This window comes from Lissotriton helveticus, chromosome 2_1, assembly GCF_964261635.1.
Source record: "Lissotriton helveticus chromosome 2_1, aLisHel1.1, whole genome shotgun sequence".
NCBI lineage: Eukaryota > Metazoa > Chordata > Amphibia > Caudata > Salamandridae > Lissotriton > Lissotriton helveticus.
In genome coordinates this window covers 1652544847-1652566821 of record NC_136059.1, presented here as the reverse complement: position 1 = coordinate 1652566821, position 21975 = coordinate 1652544847, and the positions used below count along the sequence as shown (strand labels likewise).

Below are 21975 nucleotides of genomic sequence, written 5' to 3'. Positions count from 1 at the left end.
GCTTGCTGCTGCTCCCACCAGACATCAACCCATGGTTCTCGACTTCCGACATTTGACAGCTCGTGAACGGCTCCTGGTCTTCCACAGCGTCGCCTTGTCCTCACAGCTGCAGCAACAAGGTCACTGTCAACTCTCCTGCATCTTCCGTCATCGGTGGTCATTGGTCTTCCGTGCCTCCTAGTCACTCCCGAGTGGCATAGACTCTGTCCCCTCTGCTTGCAGGTACTTCTCTTCAAGAATCCATCCTTCGATTTCACCAGACTCTTTCACCTTCTTTGCCAGCAGCATCTTTACTGAGGTCATCCATTGTGGTCTACGGCGGTTTCTTAAGTAACTTTGCAACTATGCACCGAGCTTCCAGATGTAGGTATCCTGGTTCCTGGCATATCCACGGGTGGGGTGACTCTCCAACCTTCCATATTCCGCTGGGTTTCTTCAGGGTCCACTGGGAAGGGTCCTTCTTCTTGAAAACTGCAACCGCAACTTCCCCATTGACTTGCGTGGAGTACGTGGCTGTGTTTACACTGTGCACACAGCTTCCGTGGAGTTCCTGGATACCTACCTCGGGTGGATACTTGGTCCTCCAGCTCTTCTGGTCAAAGTCTCGACTTCAGTAGCAGTTCGCATTCCACTTCTTTAGTATATGGTTTGGTATACCCCTGAAGAGCACTGTGTATTTGTGCTTACTTACCTGTTTTCATTTGAAGTATTGTGTGTATTGTGTTTATATCTCCGGGTAGGAGATCTACCAAAATGTGTTAGTGAGTGTTTATAATAAATATACTTATTTTTATAACTACACTGTGTGGTTCTTTTTCATTTAACCTACACTATATGATTAGTTCTAGTGAAACAAGCTGATTAACACTCCTTCTGGACTAAGCCTGAAGGCTGCTCTCCACAGCTACCACTTAGAGAGCTTTCTATGGTTGTCTAAGACCACTAAAATCAACATAAAGGCTGTCTGGATTACTGCAAATTGCTTCATGTAAATAAGTGTGCATCATATATTAAGCCAGCCTCCTACACACAACCTCAGCATTTCTTGTTGTTTTGTGTCAGTAAACAGGTCTATGTGCAGATAGCCCTAGTTTTGAAATATTTCATCTACAACCTTGTCATTTAGAACCTAGTCATGCTTTTCTTCATTCTGCTGAGGGAGTCTGTTTCTGGGTATTGAACATCTGGTAGGTGGACAGATGTAACTTTCTTAATTCCCACTGTGAGCCATTTCTAAATTACTAGAGAATCTAGACATAGTGGTATTGAGTGGGCCCATCCCTTCTTGTCCAGGCAAACTGTTGTTGTGTTGTCCATTTGAACAAGCAAGGAGTTTGTTGTAATCTCAGGTAAAAAATATATTATGGCCATATGAACTGTTCTTAACTCTAGTAGGATGAAATTGTAGGTTTTTTCGTTGTCTGACCATAAACCTTGTGTCATTTATTGGCCCATGTGAGCTTCCCACCCTTTACTGGGAGGTCCTGATGGAATGGCGTCCCTATCACTAAATTCATCAGATTGGCCCACAATCGGAAGGACTGAATTGGTGATTTTGAGACATTCAGTTTCTTCTTTCAGTTATATGAGAACTGATTTCACTGGTCCTCTAGACATTGTTGTAGAGGCCTCATGTGAAGCCTGAAGGAAAGGACCGGAAATATACAGGACGCAATCAACCCTAGCAAGAATGATATCTGTTGTGTTGTTGGGTGATGAATCTGCAAAAGAATGACATTTGAGACAGATAGATGACAATCAATACTATGAAGGATACACTTTTGCAGGTTGGGTCGCCAGTATTGCACCGAGGTAGTTAATCGTGCACACTGGGTGGATTTTTGACTTGTTGATCTTCACCTCCAGACCCAAACTGAAAATGCTTCAGAGCTTCGTCTGAGAAAGCAACTTTAGCCAGTCGCCTAGGTAAGAGTAGGCAAAAAAATTGTGTTTCCTTAGATGGTGTGCAACAACAGCCTTGTTTTTTTGCGAATGTGTGTGGTGCTGACTTTAATCTGAGTGGCAGGACTTTGTATTGAAAGTGTTTGGAGCCTACTACAAAACTGAAATTTTGCATGCTTTTTTCAATTGGTACATGGAAGTACGCAGCCTAAAGGTCTACTGCACACATGCAGTCCCTTAGAAGTCGTTGAGAGGTGTAGTGAGTAGTTCAGTGGTATAATGCAAGCATTCAACCGTCACATACTGAGGATGGGTTCGAACTCCTCTATTGACCCTTTTTTCTGAACCAGAAAATAATGGGAATTCCCAGTCCTTTTTGGTGAAAGGGAACCACCTCCACTGCATTTTTCTGCAGCTATATGTTGACTTCTCTTTGCAACAAATCTAGTTGGTAAGTCAATGTTGTGGTTGTTGGGATGGAATATCCATTCTGTACAATATTCAAGACCCATTCGTCCATTCTTATGCCTTGCCTCTCTTGAGGGTAACTGGATACGCCCCCCCCACCGGAGTGAGCAAAAGAGAAAGGAATGAAGGAAATCGTTCCTTGGCAAGAGGTATTCCTGCTGGCCCAGGTTGTTGTTGCTGACCCTATGTACCTACGAGGGTGGTACGTTTGTCTCTGCTGTTGCTGCTGTTGGTGTGACCAGTGAGAAGTTTCAACCCTCTGGGGTAAGTAGAGCCTATCATCGGGCCGTTACCTTAGTCTATACTCTTTTTTCCTTTCTAACTCAACAGCCTTCAGAGTCTGCACATCAGTTTTCATATAGAAAACTTCCTCATCTGCATGAGAGCTGAAATGTGTAGTAACTGAAATGGGTAAATTCAGGATCTTGTGTTGTGCCTCTGGCTTTAGATCAGTCAGTCTAAACCAGGAACAGAATATCATGCAGATTCTGTGGAAATAACCATGCACCACTAGGTCGGACGTGTCAGCTGCTTCTACAATGATCTGATTGGAGGTAAGCATACCTTCATTTAGAACTTCCTTGAAATCCTGCTGGTCTTCTTCTGGAAGTTTATCACAATAATTTTGGAGAGACTCCCAGAGGGATCTGTTGCATTTCCTCATGAGAGCATTAGCACTGGCAGCTTTCATAGTAGAAACAGGCGTTTTGCACATCTTTCTTCCTACAGAGTCCATACGGTGGCTCTTTTTCCAGTGGAACAGACGAGGAAGGAGCTACTGTATGAGATTTTCTAGTTGCAGCCCCAATAATTGAGTCAGGGATGGGATCTGCTCTCCGAAAAAGAGGGTCCTAATCTGGTGCTTTCTACTTCTTTAGAAGTTGAGATGGAGCAGACCTTACCGAAGCTTGTGTTAAAAACAGCTGCAGAGAAGGGGGCAAGCAGATCAGGAACTAATGGATGCCAAGGCCTTGGGGATTTTCTTTTGATGTAAGGTCTTCAATATGGCAAATGCTTAGACACAAGAAGTGGACATTGCAATGTTTTATTTTGCTGCTCCTTACTAATCCATCATTAAATGTGGTAAGGTCATCAACTAGCCAGACAAAGAAAGGAACTAACACCAGCGTGCAAGGGTGGTGCCTATGAATGGCTCCATGCCAACACTTCTGGATTTAGTGCAACATTGCGGTGGAGCCTAAGGCACCCCCTGAAAGCATGCAGTAACAGTTGCTGTGAAAAATTCCAGATCCAGTTTGGCTCTTGGGAATATTCAAAAGCTGAGGAATGAGTGATCAGAAGTATCCTTCAGAAATATATTTACCGTATACAAGTAAATCCTTGTTGGAGGCCTGTCAGGATAGGAGAGTACTCTCTGAAGGAAGAGCATGACATAGCTGTCCAGGATGGAGTAAGCCTCCTATGCTGACCTTCTGCTAGATCTTCAACTGGATCTCTTTGACTTAGAGTAAATAGATTAAGATTTACTTCTTGATTTTCTCTGAGATCTAGTCTTTGACCTGGAGCGTGAACAATGTCCTTTGATTTCCAGACTTACGTGGAGATGAAGAAGGTAAATGTGAACTTCTATGTCCCTGAGACATTGTAGGAGCAGGAGGTTGTTAAGGGTAAGCCCTGGGAGAAAGCCTAGGAGATGTTACAGGACCTGGTGAAAGTTAGGAGATGTTACAGGACCTGGTGAAAATCTAGGTGATGTTGCTCCCTCTAGTGATGAGGTACCAGAGAAAAGTACTTCAGAACTATTCCAAAATGGTAAATATGTTCATGAATATACCCAGAGTCCAGACTTCCAGATAGTAGTTTTTTTTTTACAAAGGTCTTGAAGCCATCTTAGTGAAAGATAAATGGATGATGGAGATCTTCTTCTGGACGTCAAATGAGGTTTGGATGGAGTTTTCAACATTGGTGGCATAGATGTTGGCGATTGATTGATTGATTGATTGATTGTGACCGGATAAATGAACTGACCTAACTGCCATCATCAAGTACAACTACAGGGTCCGTGATTATAGTGCCTAACTGTATGTGTGGCAGCTTTTTATGGAATCCTCAAAATTCAGCACGACTTGAGAAGATCAGGGAATGAAAACAAACAATGCTTGGGAGGAGTGGTTTAAAACTAAGGATCTGAAAAACATCCAAAGGTAAACAAAAGGAAAGTGTACATACCTTTAAGAGCCTATCAAAGAGGATGATCCTGTTGAGCTGGTACTCTGTGTCCCTCTCTCGGATGATCAGGGGGAGAGTGGCAGCTGCAGACAACTCATTAGTGCTTCCCGAATGGGGTAAATTGGACTGGCTGCAGAAAGGATATTAAAAAACAAAAAATGTTATTGTACAGGGCATATGAATAGAGGAAAATAAGAAGTTGCAGTTGACAAATACTTCAGTCTCACCTCAAATGCAGAGAATACTGTGAATTAAGATAGCAAAATGCAAACATGCTTGAACCTGTATCTCCCTCCTAGCCCCCACCCTCTCCTAGGGTGGAGAAAACCAAAATGTAATTTGCTCAATGGCATTAAGGTTTGTATAGAAATCTTAGTGAAATTAGAAAAATCCAGCTTATCCAACACAGCCGTTAATGCTTTCAATTTTTGATGATGCTCAAGAATCAAAATAGCTAACAGTGTCTGTTAGTATAGTTTCACCAGTAAGTCAAGCTGCTAAGACCATGCTTTGAGGATGGGCAGCTCCAAACTTACTCCAGGTGCTGCTTAAGCACGTTCTGTGATAGTGACCTCTAAGACTGAAATGCAAAGCTGTTTACTGTCTTCTTCTTGTTACCCCTTTTAAATCTAATGCAGGTCCCTTTCACCACAGCGACATCTAGAACTTGCGCCAACACCACACTCTGAGTGGACCGTTACTGTCATCACTGCACTGGCGTCGCTGCCTTCATGCTCCAGATAAGGTAGTGGCTGAAGAAGCCACCAACAGGTAGACGCTCACTCATTGAGGGATTTAAACTTTCCATGCACAGAGATAGACCCAGGTGAAGGTGAACTGACTTCAGTGTGTGCAATGTGGACCGTCCAGAGGCACTAAAGGTAAGGTTAGAATTCTAGTAACAAAGTTAAAACGGATAGAAAGAAACTATTGAACGATGGACACTCACTCATCTTCCAGCAACGGATAAAAGGCTTCCCCGGGAACATCCTTCAATCTCTGTAAAAAGAGAAAGAAATGAGGAACAAGTATAAATGTCAATACCATCGTAAAGTAAAGACGGAAAGTGTTGCTCATTACACATATGTTTTTGATGGCTTTCAATGTTTTAAATATTAGCTTGTATCCAAAATTAGCCACAATTTGAATTGCTATAACTTTAGATTCAAATGAATTTATGCAGCCAAAATCATACCCCAGACCAGTGAACAGAAGTTGCTATATTTTTAAAAAGGAGTATCACCCTACCTGGCAAATTGGTCAGCTCAACTATCCACAGTCATTGCTCACTCAAGCGCCCTTAACCTGTGCCCTCTCCCCATTTCAGTATATCTAAGAAATATTCCACAGGAAAAGCAGCACACTTATAATTCCCATTCCCAACTTACTTGTAAGATCCTGTCCAATGAACACGTCACAATAACCTAGGTCTTGATTATGACTGATGAGGGAATTCCACTTCAGTATTCCCACATCCAGAAGCACCAATGTCTTAAAGTATCTTTATTTTCAGATTGCAGGAATAGAAGTTATAATAGTAGTGGTAAGAACTGGTGTTAATATATTGCTTTCTGCAAGTTATTCTCTATTTTCGATCCATTTCATCTGCTTTCAGTAAACTCACCTGCAAGAGATTAAAACTACAGGGGTGTGGTTTTCCTGCATTACTCATAATCCCAGTTCTGCTGGTACGAGTCTGCAACTCAGCACACAGAGCAGTTAACATAGCCCTATCGGGCGCACAAACAGGATTTATACAAATCATGGAGTTACACTATAGTGTATGCCATCATTCAGCTGTCGCAGTGTGCTTTAGAGCTCAAAGGAGATTAAAAAAAAAAATGGCAGCAATCATTGCCTCCAAGAAGATCTCTGGGGGTGAATGGTTTAGCAGGTGCATCAGGGAGCATTTGTAGCCCAACTTCAAACGACCCCAGACTCCACAATCAAAGATCACGCGGATCCATGACCATCAACCGCCGGCTGAACTAGAGGCGCACTTTGAAGCCAGTGACATTTTTGGTAGATATTGTCCTGCCACACTGTCTGTTGAAGAGGTAGGTTTTTGGTGAAGTTAAAACTATGGCAAAGTAAAGAACACAGATGCAGATCCACATCAATGGGAACAAAAAGAAAGTACTGACGTCCAGGTGCAAAGGTGATGAACAGAAGAGGCACTGCACCAAAACTTCTGGAGATGGTGCAAGGGCACAATGAGTGATGGTTTGCGCGTCGAAAGTGTAACATATGACGGTTCCGAACGGGAGCGCGAAAAACACATCCGAGCCCGATGGTGGAAAAAAACAATCTGAAGATGGAGCCAATGCCCATGCGCACTATCATCCAAAGGGGGAGTCACCTATCCCGTGACTTCCAAGGACTTTTCCAGGACAAAAACAAGTGCAAACATCCGGGCCCAATACCAGATGGCGATCTTGGCAATCTATGCATAGTGTGTGATCAGCAGCTCATATGCCTCGAACATACTTTTAGAAGAGAAAGCTTATTTTCAGTCTATTGTGTGTCAGATGTAAGCCCAGTTAGCCTCAATTACAATACAAATGGCGACACATTCTCATTATCTGTTACAGCACTGATGAAGTGGTTTAAAGCCAGCATGCCCACATTAATTATTTCCAAGAGGCCATGTTTTATTTTTTTGGAATGGTCTTCCGAAAATCTGTGAATTACCTCCCACAGTGAATGATCCAATGGAGGGCAGTAAAACTTTCCTCCTTAATGATAGTGGCAGAGGTGCTGATGATCTTCCTACCAGGAGCATCATCTTCCGGCTTTAACCAGTTCCACCAAGTATGATGTTAGACTGGTACTGAACCATTTTCTCACCACCATGGCAGTAACCTAATCAGGTGGTGGTTGTGGCCTGAGGAAATATGAGAGTCAATGCCTCTTTCATAGCCAGGGTTAAGGAGATTCCAGTCACTGGCCCAATGAGATCTGAAACAGGAGGCGTTTAGGGTGTACCAGATCCCCGCAGTTGTACATTTTTTTTAAAATACAAAAAAGACCTAGCTTTGGGAACACCAAAGGTATGTTCGACTTGTGGCCACGTTGGACTTGGTACTTTTCTTTCTTATTTTTTTACCATGGTTTTTGTTTCCTGGTCCATGCTTACCCTAGCTTTCCGGATTTTTGATTTGTCGATGTAAACATTTTAAAAGCTTTCTCACTTTTTTTGAGAAGTAAAGTTTTAGACAAAATTAAACATTTTAAAAGTGTAGAGGCATTACATTTCAGGACTATAGAGAAGAGCAATGGGAACTTACATTTCTAAGTTGGCACAAGGATAAAGTCACAGTGGTGTCATCTAAGAGGCAGCTTCTATCCCTTCCTTGCCCAAAACGTTCGCCATCTTCAAATAAGAAGCTTGTGAAATAAAATAAAATTTTAAAAACAACATAAAATACATATTTTCTTGTGTTTTGCAAACTACACTAAGAAAATGATTATATACAGATACACTTATATGAAGCCAAATGTGACCTAATAAAACATTTTATTTGGAACAAACACAATAATGAACGCACATCCGTAAACCTATTACTTCTATGCTCTGTTCCAGGTTAACATATAACACTTGGGGGGAGGGGAAAGCCTAAGCGATTCACTGAAAAAATATAGTTAAAGTGGCAGTATGGTCCCAAAGCAAAATCTACAATCACCAGTTATGGTCCGCAATATAAATCAGAACTTGTGCCCCACCATGAAAACATGTAAGTAATACAGTCTTTGCACTACCTGAACCATAACTTTATTTTATCAGTTTAAAAATATACTATTAACCCCTTGAGTGCTCATGACGAGGTCAGCTCGTCATGAGCTACGGCGCTCCGGTGCTCATGACGAGCTGAGCTCGTCATGACCGCGCCCGTTCCGTGGAAAGCTCGCAAGCTGGGCTGATTCCCCTGCTGTGTTGAGCGTTCCATGGGAACGGGTGTGGCCATGACGAGCTCAGCTCGTCATGAGCACCGGAGCGCCGTAGCTCATGAGAAGCTGACCTCGTCATGAGCACCGGGGCGCTGTTCACGCCCCCGCCCCCCAGCACAGCAGGGGAAACAGCCCCGCACGGAAGGGGTTACATTTTGTCAGAGTTTTGGTCTTTTTTCCACTTTGTTATAGAAATCCAAAAGGGTAAAACAGTACGCAGGACTCAGAGAAAGGAACTGAAAGTGGTTTAAAACATGAAAATAACGAAGACAACAGAACACAATATGGTAAATCTCCCAGTTTGGGGGACATTCCAGGTTAGATCGCTAAAGCCCCAAGAAGGTAAAACGTATTGCACCCTCCTTAGGGAAAAGAAGAGCAGAGAGGCGTTTCTCACTCTTCTTTATGATGAGTTAGGCTCATCAACCCTGCCGGAGAAACTCTTATTTCCCTGAAGCTTCATACCATCCGCTATAAATAGTAGACAGACAGTTATTGATTTCTTACAATAAGAAGTTACTTGTTATGCAATACAATAAAAAAAAATAAGTTATTTTTTATATAGGAGTAGCACATAAATGTTATGCAGCAGAATGAAGGTAATTTTATATCAGGACCAGAGGCGAGGATTATGCTAATCTTTTTCCACTTTTTTCCTTACAGCAGCCTTTTAATAAACAACTACCTTTCCCAAAAAGCCATTAGGGAAAGGAAAAAAATATCACAACCAATCACTAAACAGTCCATGTAATAATATAGTCCATCATCTGGTATATGCCTCCTCTCCAGCCACGAGTTAACTGTCTTTTATTGTCTCCTCACTGTAATGTACAGCTTTGATGCTTTTACTGGTGATTTTTGTAGTGATTTCAGGGGGATGCTCATGCGTTAATGCCGCGCATGTTCCAACGTTGCCTTTTGTTTCAGACGGGGTGCTCCTCACGTGGCTTGCAAACTTTGACAGGAGCCACGTGTGTTGTTCTGCCCACCGGCCACTAGAGGGCGCTCGAACTAGAACGAGACGCTCCACGGGTTCCGTGAACGTTGCGTACCGTTTCTGCAAAGATGGGGACGTCGCATCGCAGAGCCTTGGCCAGTCCCGGGTGCCCACTTTTGCAGCCTGGAAGCCTAATTGCCCTATGTGGGTCTGTAAATCAGAGTGCTACTGATGGTAGACGAATATATGATGTTACCACGATTTCAAATACAACGCATGGCTTTACCACGCGAATTTTACATCGCTAGAGTCTATACCACGCAGAATAATAGAACGCAGCATTTTACCACGCATAAATACGTTAGTATTCATCCAGCGTCGATTATGCCCAAAAAAACACTGAAATAAACATAATGAAACGGATAGGCAAAAGAAATATGTCTTCAGTAGTGACATTGTTTGTCTTTTTTCACTTTCACTGACCCTCAAGCAAGATGGCTGAATATTTCGTCAAAGAATATCATTTGTTGATTAGTAATACACGTTTTTTTTACACATTCAGTTATATTTTTTAATTGTTTATTAAAATTAATTCTATAATGTTTTTTGTTGTTTGTTTGGAAGGGGGGGAGACCCCCCCAGCCCCCCTTTAAAAAAAAAAATTAATTTGTTTTTTTTTTGGGGGGGGGGGGGGGGGGAGACCCCCCCCAGCCCCCCTTTTTTATTTTTTTCCATTTCCACCCATCCCTTTACTACTTATCACGTATTTAATTTATGCGTGAAAACACCTATCAAAATAAAAAAAGGACTTTTCTTTTTACGTACACGCAGAACGTAGGATTATTGACCGGAACGTTTCTTTCGTGGTAAAGACGATCGTGGAAGGCGTACGCGTGGGAAAGACGTTTACGTGGTAAGTGCCTCGTTGTAAACGTTACGCGTAGTAATTCCTTCGTTGTAAATGATGTTTCCCATGGTAGACGCTCAATACGAAGTTCGGTAACCAATATGCTCACGGGTCGGCTATGTAGAAAATTACTCCTACGTGCCAGAATTACTGTGCAGGTGTGCCTGCAGGCAGCACATTTAGTTGCAAAGCCTGTTAAGTGTGGTTTTGGGGATTGCTTCCTCAGATGGGTCAATATCCCTGTTTGCAGGCAGTGTGTGTCCCCTCTGGGCTCATAAGACCTTCCCAACCTGCTTTGGGGTGTTCTGGTTAGCAGGTCAGTTAAGGCATTCTAGTCAGTTGTCAAGCCCTCTGGCACCGCAGGGTCTGGCCACGGCTGTCTACCATCTGCATACATTATAAGGTGAGGTCCCATTGTCTTGAGTCCTTGACTATTTATATTAGATAGGAATTGCCTAGCACAACAGAGCTTTTTCTGTCATGCAAGAAGCTGATTATATGGAGGAGCAATCGGTTTCTTTCCTGCTTTAGATGATGGGTTTTGTGAGGCAGTGGACACCTCGATACAGCATGCTGTGTTCCTGGTCTTGGCACCCCTAGAAAGAAAGATTGAAAAGCTGGCAGAGGCGCAACTCAAAAACATACCACGCAAAGCGCTCAAGCACCCTGCAGGCCATGGCACTGATAAAGACGCTTTCGAGCGCCTCAAAAAAAGCCTTTCTACAGGCTTAGCCACAGACGCCAGCACATGACCCCTTTGTTCAGCCTCCCTCCTCACCCAGCCCCTTAGGTTACGATGATTCTCAGGGCGATCTGATGGGGACCCAGGTCTTTCCAGGCCATGGTGCCCCTCTGCTGACAAATCTACCCTTCCTCTTTCCACTCCTGCCACTGTCCAAGAATCCTTAGTTGCAGACATGCTGGATCTAGATGATCTACTTCATCCTAGGTCTTCCATGTGGTCTCCAAACGAGAAGGCAGAGGCATAGGTGGCAGGGTGGCTTCGCAAGCCCTTGGACAAAGACGTCAGGGCTTGTCTACAAGTAGAGTGTCCCCACCCGTTCCTGGAGAGCAAGGTAGCCCTCACTCCCGAGCTAGACGAGCATATGGTTACTTTCATGATAAAGTACTATGACCCCAAGAAGGGCATAGATAACTCCCGGCAGTCATGTCAAGACAATTTATTGGATCTTATGGGCCAATTGCAAAAATTTTAGGCATGGTTGAAGACGCCAAGCAGTCAGGTGACCTCATATCTCCCAAGATTGTGTCGGGATGGTCCCAGGGAGCATTCATACTGTTGGGCATCGCAAACTGTGCGCACTCAGTAGAGAGAGCGCAATCTCTCTTAATTTAGGTGGACCCGAAGTTTGGTTACCTGGCAGCGTCTGAAGCAGGTCCCACTGTGAAATGGGTGTTGTTCGGGGATCCCTTTTCAAAGGAACTCAGCAAGTTCGCTACCACATTCAACTCTCTGGATAAGGTGCAGGTCTTTATTGAAAAGATGATTTCCCCCCAAGATTTTTGCAGGGGTCAGACAAGGTAGGGGGCGCTTGTTCAGTCGCTTTGTTATCAATGCCTCTTAAAAATGCTAAGGCTCCCGGCAGGGGCAATACCAGTACTCTGCGAGGTTTGGCAACGTTTACCCCTTCCGACATTTCCAACTCTACTGCAGGGGCAGAGGTGGCGGACGTGGATGCGCCCGAGAGTCTGCCCAAGGTAAGGACTCTCCTTTCTTCGCAACTGAAAGTGGGGGGAAGATTGCTCTGTTCGTAGAGAACTGGGGAGCGGTCACATACAATGCTTTGGGCCTTCAGACGATCCAGGGTTTTCAACTGGAGTTCCTGAGGACTCCCATTTAGGTTTTCAAGACCCATCCTCTGGTATTTAACACAAGTCAAGCTGCCCTCATAGATCTAGAGGTAACAGAAATATTGAAGAAAAGGGCGATTGTGCATTGAACTCTTCCTTGGTCTGGGTTTGTCAACATCTTCCTGGTGGAAAAGAGAGATGGGGGCCAGCGCCCAGTACTCAACCTCAGAGAAGCCAACAAATGGCTGGTATACCACCATTTCAAGATGGAGGGGACCCATCTTCTGCAGGACCTTCTGCATCCAGGAGATTGGCTAGTTCGTTTGGACCTCAAGGTTGCTTATCTGACAGTCCCTATTACCCCGCTTCATTGCAGATTTCTGCAGCTTCTTTGGGGTCAGAAAGTATTTGAGTCTGAGACCTTACCCTTCAGTCTGTCATCCGCCCCTTGGTGTTTCACCAAGGTACTCAAACCAGTGGTGGGGTGTCTCCCCACCAGGGGCATACGCTTAATCGTTTATCTCAACAACATTCTGCTGATGGATCAGTGCCCATGTACACTGTCATGGCAGCTCTAGAGGACAGTAGGTTTGCTGGAGCAATTGGGATTTGTGATTAAACAAAAGGAAATCCCTGTTGGTCCAGTCTCAGCTAATAACCTTTGGGGTTTCGTAATCAACTCCTATGCCTCCACTCTCAGTTTCTTCTTCAAGAAGATGGCGAAAATTTGTCACAAACTCAGGACAATCTTGGCCAGGACACACACTTTCCTCAGGCTATTGGCCTGTCTGGTGGGATTGTTAGCATCCTCCATTCAGGAAATTTTCCTGAGTCATCTTCATAACAGGGCTCTACAAAGGATGAAAGCACATCACCTTTGGGAAGGCTCAACTTATTCGACAATGGTACGAGTATCGAAGGAGGCAAAGTTGAAAATGCTGTGGTGGTTGGCCCACACGGAAGCCTGGAACGGGAGAGCCGTCTTTTGTTCCTGTCCAGAAATTGTGATCAAATCAGATGCCAGCAAAACCAGCTGGGGGGTCAGCTGTGGCTGTGTGTTCACAGGGGGAAAGTGGTTGTCCAAACAATTCCTGCACATCAACTGCCTGGAATTACTGGCAGGCTCCTTCGCACCCTCTGTGTTTTACACAGGACAAAGTGAGTTGCTCAGTGCTGCTGAAGATGGATTTATATCAGCAGTGAGGCATATCAACCGCCTGGAGGAGTCAGGATTCAAGATGTTGGGGGACCTCACAAAAGGGTTTTGGAACTACTGCCTGGAGTGCAGAATCTCGATGACGGCGGAATATCTCCTGGGGAAGGTCAACAAAGTCGCCTATTGGCATTCCCGCCACCTTCAGGATCTCAGTGCCTGGCAACTGCATCCGGAGGTGTTCCACATACTTCAGAGAATGAGGGGGCATTCTCTGTGCATCTCTTAGCCCCTCATCTGGACTGTTAACTGGAACGGTTCTTCAGTTGGAGGTCGGATCCGCAAGCGGAGGCGACGGATACCTTCCTGCAAGACTAGAGAGTGGAACAGGGGTTCATGATGATGATGCGAATCGCCACTTAATTCCGGTGGCAGCAGAGGAACTACATGGTGATCACACCAATTTGGAGATCACAAGTCTGTTTTCCAGCGATGATGGAACTTTCTTGGGATTTTCCAATCCGTTTACCCCGGAGACAAGATATTCTGAAGGACCTGTTGGGGAATTCTCACCATCTAGTCCTGGAGGGGAAACTGCCCTTCCTGGCACAGAGGATAACAGGTCTAGGTGGAATGTCAGAAGACTTTCGGAAATGGCTATTGGTAATGGTAATTTGTCCAAGGCCTAGGCGAATGGCACCAATGAGAGATGCAGGACTGCATGGGGCAGATGGGTGTTTTGGTGTGTGCAGAGGGATGCTGATCCCGTAGCATCAGGAGTCATTTCTATCTTGATTTTTTTGTCCTCTCTGGTTAGTGATGGTATAGCTATATCGGCAGTCACCTGCCCGCCGATGGTTTTCAGGAAGGGGCACACTCACTGTTAAGGAAATTGATGAGTGGAGTGAGGCTGTCGGTCCCTCCTGCCCCTAGATATTTCACCCTCTGGGATGTTAATTTAGTCCTCAATTTGTTTTTGTCTTGGCCAAGCAATAAGTATCTCTTGAGGAAATAATTATCAGCTAAACTGGCCATGCTGAAGTTGAATCTACTGCAAGCGTGTGTCAGATGTACGTGCCCTGGATATTACAGGTAAATTATTCACCCTTGAAGGGGTTACCTTTCATATCACAAGACAAACAAAATGCAATTCCAGGTCTGTTCTTACTCAATGTTCGTGGATGTCCACAAATTATGTGTGGTCCGCTGTCTTAAAGCATAAGAAGCATTACACGAAGTAGCTCCCCAGCTGGGTAACTACAGCTTGATTGTTTTACGTACACCTTTGAAGGTGAGTTCTTCTACCATCATGGCTCGGTGGTATGTCATGCAAGAGGCAGGTTTTGACACTTCAGTGTTCTGAGCACATTCGGAGGGAGGTGCTATGTCTTCCAAAGCTTTTTCTTTAGGCACTTGCCTCGAGGACATAGTGAACACTGCCCATTGATCATCAGACTCCACATTTAAGAAGTTCTATTTTAAACCAGTAGTGGATTTTACTACCCTAGTCGTGAACAAGCTTTGACGGACCATAATCCTTGCCTCCGGTCCTGATATAGAAGGAGTAGTTTCTGTCCTGTAACTCCAGTTCTGTAGTAGGGGTATCTCTGTTATAGTCATAATCTAGTGAATAGTCCCGCCCATGTGCGTGGACCCCGGAGCAATCAAAAATAATCTCTTAAGGTGTCGAAAAATGCAGAACTGCACAGACACTTAAGAGAGAATTAAAGACAGATAATGCAGCCTATATCCACAGGCTACACTGTCCAGTACTTCAACTAGAAATTCCACCAAAAATCCACAAACAGCAAAGCCTGTCCATATTTCCCTTGGTTTAACAGCAAAAACCCTCTGGAATGATAGAGAGGAGGACATGGACAGACAAGCCCCGTAGGCTGCCATTATGTGGCTCAAAACAGGATACTGTGTCTTTAAGAGAACTTTCCAGAACTTCACAGTATCCCAGAATCCCTTTTACTTTCAGTTCTTTTTGAAGGAGTAACACGCCAGACCTGTAGCATTCCTTATATGAATATCTCTCTCCACCGGGGAGGACGGCGGGCGCTTATGACTATAACAGAGATACCCCTACTACAGAACCTTATACTGTATTTCATGCTGCTAAGGTTGTGATGCGTACTCACCCTAAATTTCTTCCAAAGGTTATATCTGATTTGTTAACCAGACCATAACTTTACCTACGTTTTTTCAGAATCCTTCCTCTCCAGCGGAAAGGTCCCTGCATTCCCTGGATGTTAGGAGGGTGTTGAAATTTTATCTGGATAAAACCAAGGATATTCGTAGGTCAGACCAATTGTTTATCAATTATGGATCAATCAGGACGGGTCTTGCTACCTCTAAACAGTCCATCTCTAGGTGGATTGTGTCCTGTATACAATTGTGTTACCAAAAAGCGAATAAGACCTTAGGGGGTAAACCTAAGGCTCATTCCACCTGGGGCATGGCTGCCACGACTGCTTTGCTCCGTAATGTTCCAATTGCAGAAATCTGCAAGGCGGCCACTTGGAAGTCGGTCCATACCTTTGCTGCACATTACTGCCTGGACACTGATGCCACTGCAGACGCTCAGGTTGGGCAGGCTTCGCTGCGGAATCTGTTCGCACAATAGTGGTATTATTTCTCTTTTCTCCACCAGCGCTTTGGTGTGGGGATGGGCTTGCCATTCTATTCACTAGATTATGACTATACACAGAGATCCCCTACTACAGAAGGAGTCGTTTCGGTCCTTTAACTCCAGTTCTTGGCAAAACAGCGCCTGAATTTCACTCACCCTGCGGGCCGATGTAATGGCCACGAGGAACGCCGCCTTCCAGGACAGGTGCTGCAACGAAGCCTTATGAATAGGTTCAAAAGGCTCCTTCATCAATCTGGACAGCACCACATTCAATTCCCATGAAGGCGAAGGAAGCCGGACAGGAGGGAATACTTTCTTCAAGCCTTCCAAAAAATCTTTGATCACAGGGATCTGAAAGAAGGAAGCCTGTGAAGGGCACTTCCTGTAGGCAGTCAGCGCAGCAAGATGAACCTTAATGGAATGGACATTAAGGCCAGACTGCGCCAGATGTAGAAGATACGGAAGGATGACATCTTCCTTACATGTCGTTGGGTCATAGTTCTTGGACTTGCACCAGATGCAAAACCTCTTCCACTTGTAAGCATAGGAAGTCCGAGTGGAAGGTCGCTTAGCCTCCTTCAGTATGTCCATGCAATCTTCAGGTAGATTCAAATGGCCATATTGCACTATCTCAGGAGCCATGCCGCCAAACTCAAAGACGAGAGGTTGGGGTGCAACATCTGCCCCGCGAACTTCGCGAGAAGGTCCGGCCTGCACGGCAGCCGTATGTGAGGAAGGAGAGACCGGTGAAGCAGGTCCGTGAACCACCACTGCCTGGGCCATTCCGGGGCAATCAGGATCATCCATGCCCTGGACCAGGACAGCTTGATGAGCACTGTCGGAATCAGGGGAATGGGTGGAAAAGCGTACAGAAAGCTGTTCGACCAGTTGATCCATAACGCATTCCCCAGCGTCCCCGGCTGGTAGTACCTGGAGGCGAAGTCTCGGCATTTGCTGTTTTCGGCGGTGGCGAACAGATCTACGTCTGGAGTCCCCCACCTTGCGAAGCCTTCTCCTAGTACTTCGTCGTTTATGACCCATTCCTGGTTTTCCTGAATCAATCTGCTCAGTGCGTCCCCCTGAACATTCTGCACACCTGGTAGATGGGTAGTCGTTATAGTCAGCCCTCTGGCCAGAAGCCAGTGCCAGATCGTGGTCGTATTGTCCGTTTGCACAAGCAGAGAGGTGGTCTGGAAGGACCGAAGAAAGGCCTTCAGCGCCAAGTGAACAGCCCTGAGTTCCAGGAAATTTATGTGGTACGTCAGGGCTCGACAAATCCGAAAAATGGTACTAGTCCTGCAGGTCTAGTACCATGGAAAATCCCCTCGACCTGACCCCAACCCACTTGACCTCCGTCTCTGAAAACGGAGCAAAAGTGACAAGATAACAAGATTTAAAGGCATGTTTATTGCTCATTTCCTTTGTGAGCAATAAAAATGCCTTTAAATCGTGTTATCTTGTCACTTTTGCTCTGTTTTTAAAGACAGAGGACAAAAGTTAGTTTGATTTCCTACTCGCCAGAAAGGGCGAGTAGGACCTAAAAATAGCTCGTCCTCATCCATTCTCCCTCGCAAATGCGAGCGGGCGAGTGGATTTGTCGAGCCCTGTACGTGGACTCCGTCTGGGACCACGTCCCTTGAATCTGTAAGTCCCCGGAGTGCGCCCCCCAGCCGTGGAGAGACGCATCCGTCATGATGGTCTGTGTGGGAATGTCCTTGTGGAAGGGAACCCCTCTCAGGAGATTCTCCACCGAACACCACCACTTCAGAGACTGAAGAGCATGCAGAGACAGTCGTATCCTGTCGTCCCAAATCCTTTCCTCTGAACCCACTGATCCTCCAAGCACTCCTGCAATGGTCTCATGTGCAGCCGTGCGTGTGGCGTGAGGAAGAAACAAGAGGCCATCGATCCCAGTATAGAAGACACCGTCCTCACTGTTGTAGATGGAGTGGTCATAATAGCCTAAGCCTTCCGAAGGAGTGATAATCGTCGCTCCTCCGAAGGAGACACGCTTGCTGACAGCGTATTGATGGAGGCTCCCAAGTACTGTATGCACTGGACCGGAATCGGGACGGACTTGGAATTGTTGATGTGCAACCCCAGCTTGTTCAAGAGAACGCACGTCTTCTGGAAGTGTGTTTGAGCTTCCGAGAAGGAGGAGGCCCCGATCAACCAATCGTCCAGCTACGGGTAGACAAACACCTTGTTCTTCCTTAGGTGTGCGGCTACCACTGCCATACACTTTGAGAATGTTCTGGGTGCAGACTACAGTCCGAATGGCAGTACTGTGTACTGATAATGATGGGCGCCGACTTGGAATCGCAGGAACTTCCTGTGTTTGTGTGCAATGGGCACATGGAAGTACGCATCCTGTAGGTCTATAGCACAGAGCCATTCGCCCTGTTGCAGCTGAGGATAAATCTGATGCAACGACAGCATGCGAAACTTCTCTCTGCGAATCCACTTGTTTGCTTGTCGCAAATCCAGAATGGACCTGAACTCGTTCTTGTCCTTCTTGCGAACCAGGAAGAACCGGGAGTACAGACCTCTTCCTCTTTGAGACCGAGGTACGTCTTCTATCGCCCTTTTCCTTAACAGGATATCGGCCTCCGCCTGGAGCTCGCGCAGCTGAAACTGCGAGCTGACCGGTGGAATTGATGGAGGCGGGCTGGTGAACCGAAGACTGTATCCGTTGCAAACAATATTCAGCACCCACTTGTCCTGAGTAATTTTTCTCCACTCTGCCAGAAAAAATTTAACGCTTCCCCCCACCGGAGCGGGTAACGGATGTAGGGGAAGTAATAGCTCAGGGTCGAGACCCAGCCGGGCCTTTGTTCGCTGTAGAGGACTGCTGGCCGCCTCTACCCTTCTGGCGCTTCTGGAAGGGCCTCCGGAACTGCTGCTGTTGTTGCTGCTGCTGTCCCGAAGCCTGCCCTCGCCCTCCTCCCCGAACCTTCTCTGGAACGGATGGTAGGCTTTCTTTTCTTTGGGCTTCTCCAGCCAAACCGCCGTCAGGGTCTCGGCCTCTGCTTTCATGTGGGCCATCTCATCGTCCGTGTGCTTGCCGAACAGGGTTTCCCCCGAGAAGGGCAGATTGGCCACCCGCTGCTGGGCCTCCGGCTTGAGTGATGTGAGCCTAAGCCAAGCATGGCGCCGCTGGTTTATCCCATGACAGTATCCATGGGCCGCCAAAAGGGAGACATAAGCAGCCGCGCTGATGACCTGGTTCGAAACCAGCATCCCTTCCTTCAGGATCTCCTGGAAATCCTCCCTCTTATCTCGTGGCAGGAGTTCCGTGAACTGCTGGAGGGATTCCCACAGGGCACGATCATACAGCCCTAGCAAAGCCGCATCGCTAGAGGCCTTCATGGCAGTAGACGCCATCCCACAGGCCTTCCTGCCAGTTGAGTCGATCCATCTGCTCTCCTTATCCGGAAGCACGGTAGACGACGGGGAGGTAGAATGTTGTTTCCTGGCCGCCGTCACTATAACGGAGTCCGGAATCGGGTCTATCCGCAGAAAAGACGGGTCGGAGTCCGAAGCCCTGTACTTCTTCAGAAGCCGGGATGGAGCGGCTTTCGTCACTGCAGGTGTGAGGAACAGCTCCTCTGCGGGCTCTACCAATCCTGGTACGAGCGGTAGTAGAGGGCGAGACAAATGCTTCTTATGAAGCGTCTCAAAAATCACGGATGTCGTAGATGTTGGAGCCGTCACCGTGATTCCTAATTTCGCTGCACCCCTCAGGAGAACATCCTGGAATGTGCTGTCGTCGTCCACAGGAGACACTCTCGTCCCCGGGGATTTCGACAAAGTCGGCGAAAAGGTCCTGGTCCTGGAAGAGTCCGTGCGGGATCGTGATCCACGCCTCCTATGGCGCCGTCGTGACCTAGTGGAGGATCTGTGACGGCTGCGCGATCTCCCCCTCCATCCGGAGCCTGATCGTGACCTCCTAGGCTTCGGTTGATCCGCCGGTGCCACAGGGGCGGGCGACTTAGGCCTTGCTGGAGCCCTCGGCCGAGGGGTCCCCTTGGGAGGGGTCGGGTATCGGGGCAGTGAAACCGACCTCGGAGGAATTGGAGGCGGCTTGTCTGCCGGCAACTGAGGTTGAGGTTGAGGTTGAGGGCGCGGTGGAAGCGGCGGCGGAGTGGGAGTCCGCGGAGGAAGCCTCCTTTGCAATGGAGGACGGGGCGTAACCGACTTCTGTTTAGAAGGGGTATAAACCCTGGAATACACCGATCCCGGTGATCCGCCTTCCTTTCCAGGCTGGGCTGGTGAGTCTCCCACAGGCACCTGACGCCTGCTAGACTGGCTCCTGGCACCAGAACTCCTTCCACGTCTTCTTGGCGTCGAAGAACGGCGACCGGACGGCGAGCGCCGGCCCCTCGGCGACGCTCGACGTTGACCATCTCACTCTCGACGGCGAACGTCTGTGCCTCGACGGCGACCTCCTTCGCCTCGACGGCGATCCTTTGCCTCGACGGCGACCTCCTTGGCCTCGACGGCGACCTCCTTCGCCTCGACGGCAACCTTCTTCGCCTCGACGGCGACCTTCTCCTCGACGTCAAGGATCCCCTCGACGACGACCTTCTCCTCTTCGCTGACGGCGAACGGCCGTCACCTCGAGGTGTCACCTCGATGGCGAGCGCCGACGCAGGGCCTCTCGACGTCGAATACTCGACGACGACGAAATCGTCACTGGAGATCTCGACGGCGGCCTGTTCAGTTCCCTCGCCGCCGAACGTCGACGTCGCTTCGACCCAGAGCCCTGGGGAGGCAGGGAACAGACTGCAGTCATCCCTCTCGACGCCGTAGTCTGTGCAATCGACACAGACGGAGAATGGGGACGCTTGCTGGTCTTCCTGCCCCTGGGGAGCCCCCCAGATGCCTCAGCATGGGCAGAGGAAGCCCCTCCAGACCCACCTTGAGCCTTCAGTCTTCTGGCCTCCAGGTCCTGAAGCCTGATCTTCATTCTATCCCTCAGAGTCCTGCTGGAGAAGTTCTGACAAATGTCACACTCCTCTGGGACATGAGAGGAGGGAAGGCAGATGACACACACCTCGTGTGGGTCCGATTTGGCCTTCTTCCTGGAGCACTTTGGACATTTGTCAAATAACGCAGGCCTATTGACAATCAAAGAGTGCACCAAAAGACAAACAGGAAGAAACACCACCAAAATATCTTCAAATAACTTTGAAAAAGTGAAAAAATCACCAATAAACCCTTGAAAAGGGAGAGCTCAATGCTCCAGGGTCCTGCTTGCAGGAGCCGGAAAAAAGAACTGAAAGTAAAAGGGACCTGCAGTGCATTCTGGGATACTGTGAAGTTCTGGAAAGTTCTCTTAAAGGCACAGTATCCTGTTTTGAGCCACATAATGGCAGCCTATGGGGCTTGTCTGTCCATGTCCTCCTCCCTATCATTCCAGAGGGTTTTTGCTGTTAAAGCAAGGGAAATATGGACAGGCTTTGCTGTTTGTGGATTTTTGGTGGAATTTCTAGTTGAAGTACTGGACAGCGTAGCCTGTGGATATAGGCTGCATTATCTGTCTTTAATTCTCTCTTAAGTGTCTGAGCAGTTCTGCATTTTTCGACACCTTAAGAGATTATTTTTGATTGCTCCGGGGTCCACGCACATGGGCGGGACTATTCACTAGATTAGGACTATACACAGAGATCCCCTACTACAGAATACACAATTTCCAAGCTACGTAACAAAATGTTTCAATTCTAATAAGAACGCAGAGTCGAGATTTATTCCCTCCCTGGTGTTTTTTGCATCAATGTGAAATTCAGGAGTTTTTTACTTGAGGATAAGTACATTTAAGTTTCTTGCAAGGAAAATGTTCAATGGTTACTATCACAATGTACTGTAGTGTTCTCTGTACATGAGGTATCATAGGTTGCTCATGATAATGTTTCATGCAATTTGAGGTTTGATCTTTATATTAAGTGTGGAAAGATATTACAGGTTTATTTTTCCTGTTTTAAGAAACAATGTCACTAAACAGAACTTAGCCAATGATCGAA

The 21975-nt window shown here is 46.7% G+C and overlaps 1 protein-coding gene across 5 annotated transcripts in view; it reads right to left on the bottom strand.

Moving 5' to 3' along the window:
- TBCK (TBC1 domain containing kinase) overlaps positions 1-21975 on the bottom strand; it is a 1465497-nt gene that overhangs the window by 883214 nt on the left and 560308 nt on the right. For all 5 annotated transcript variants that reach the window (XM_078676605.1, XM_078676609.1, XM_078676607.1 and 2 more), the window contains 3 exons: positions 7848-7947; positions 5510-5559; positions 4561-4690 (listed from right to left, as the gene is read on the bottom strand). In XM_078676605.1, coding sequence (XP_078532731.1) covers positions 4561-4690; positions 5510-5559; positions 7848-7947 — 280 coding nt within the window. The remainder of the gene's footprint in view (positions 1-4560; positions 4691-5509; positions 5560-7847; positions 7948-21975) is intronic.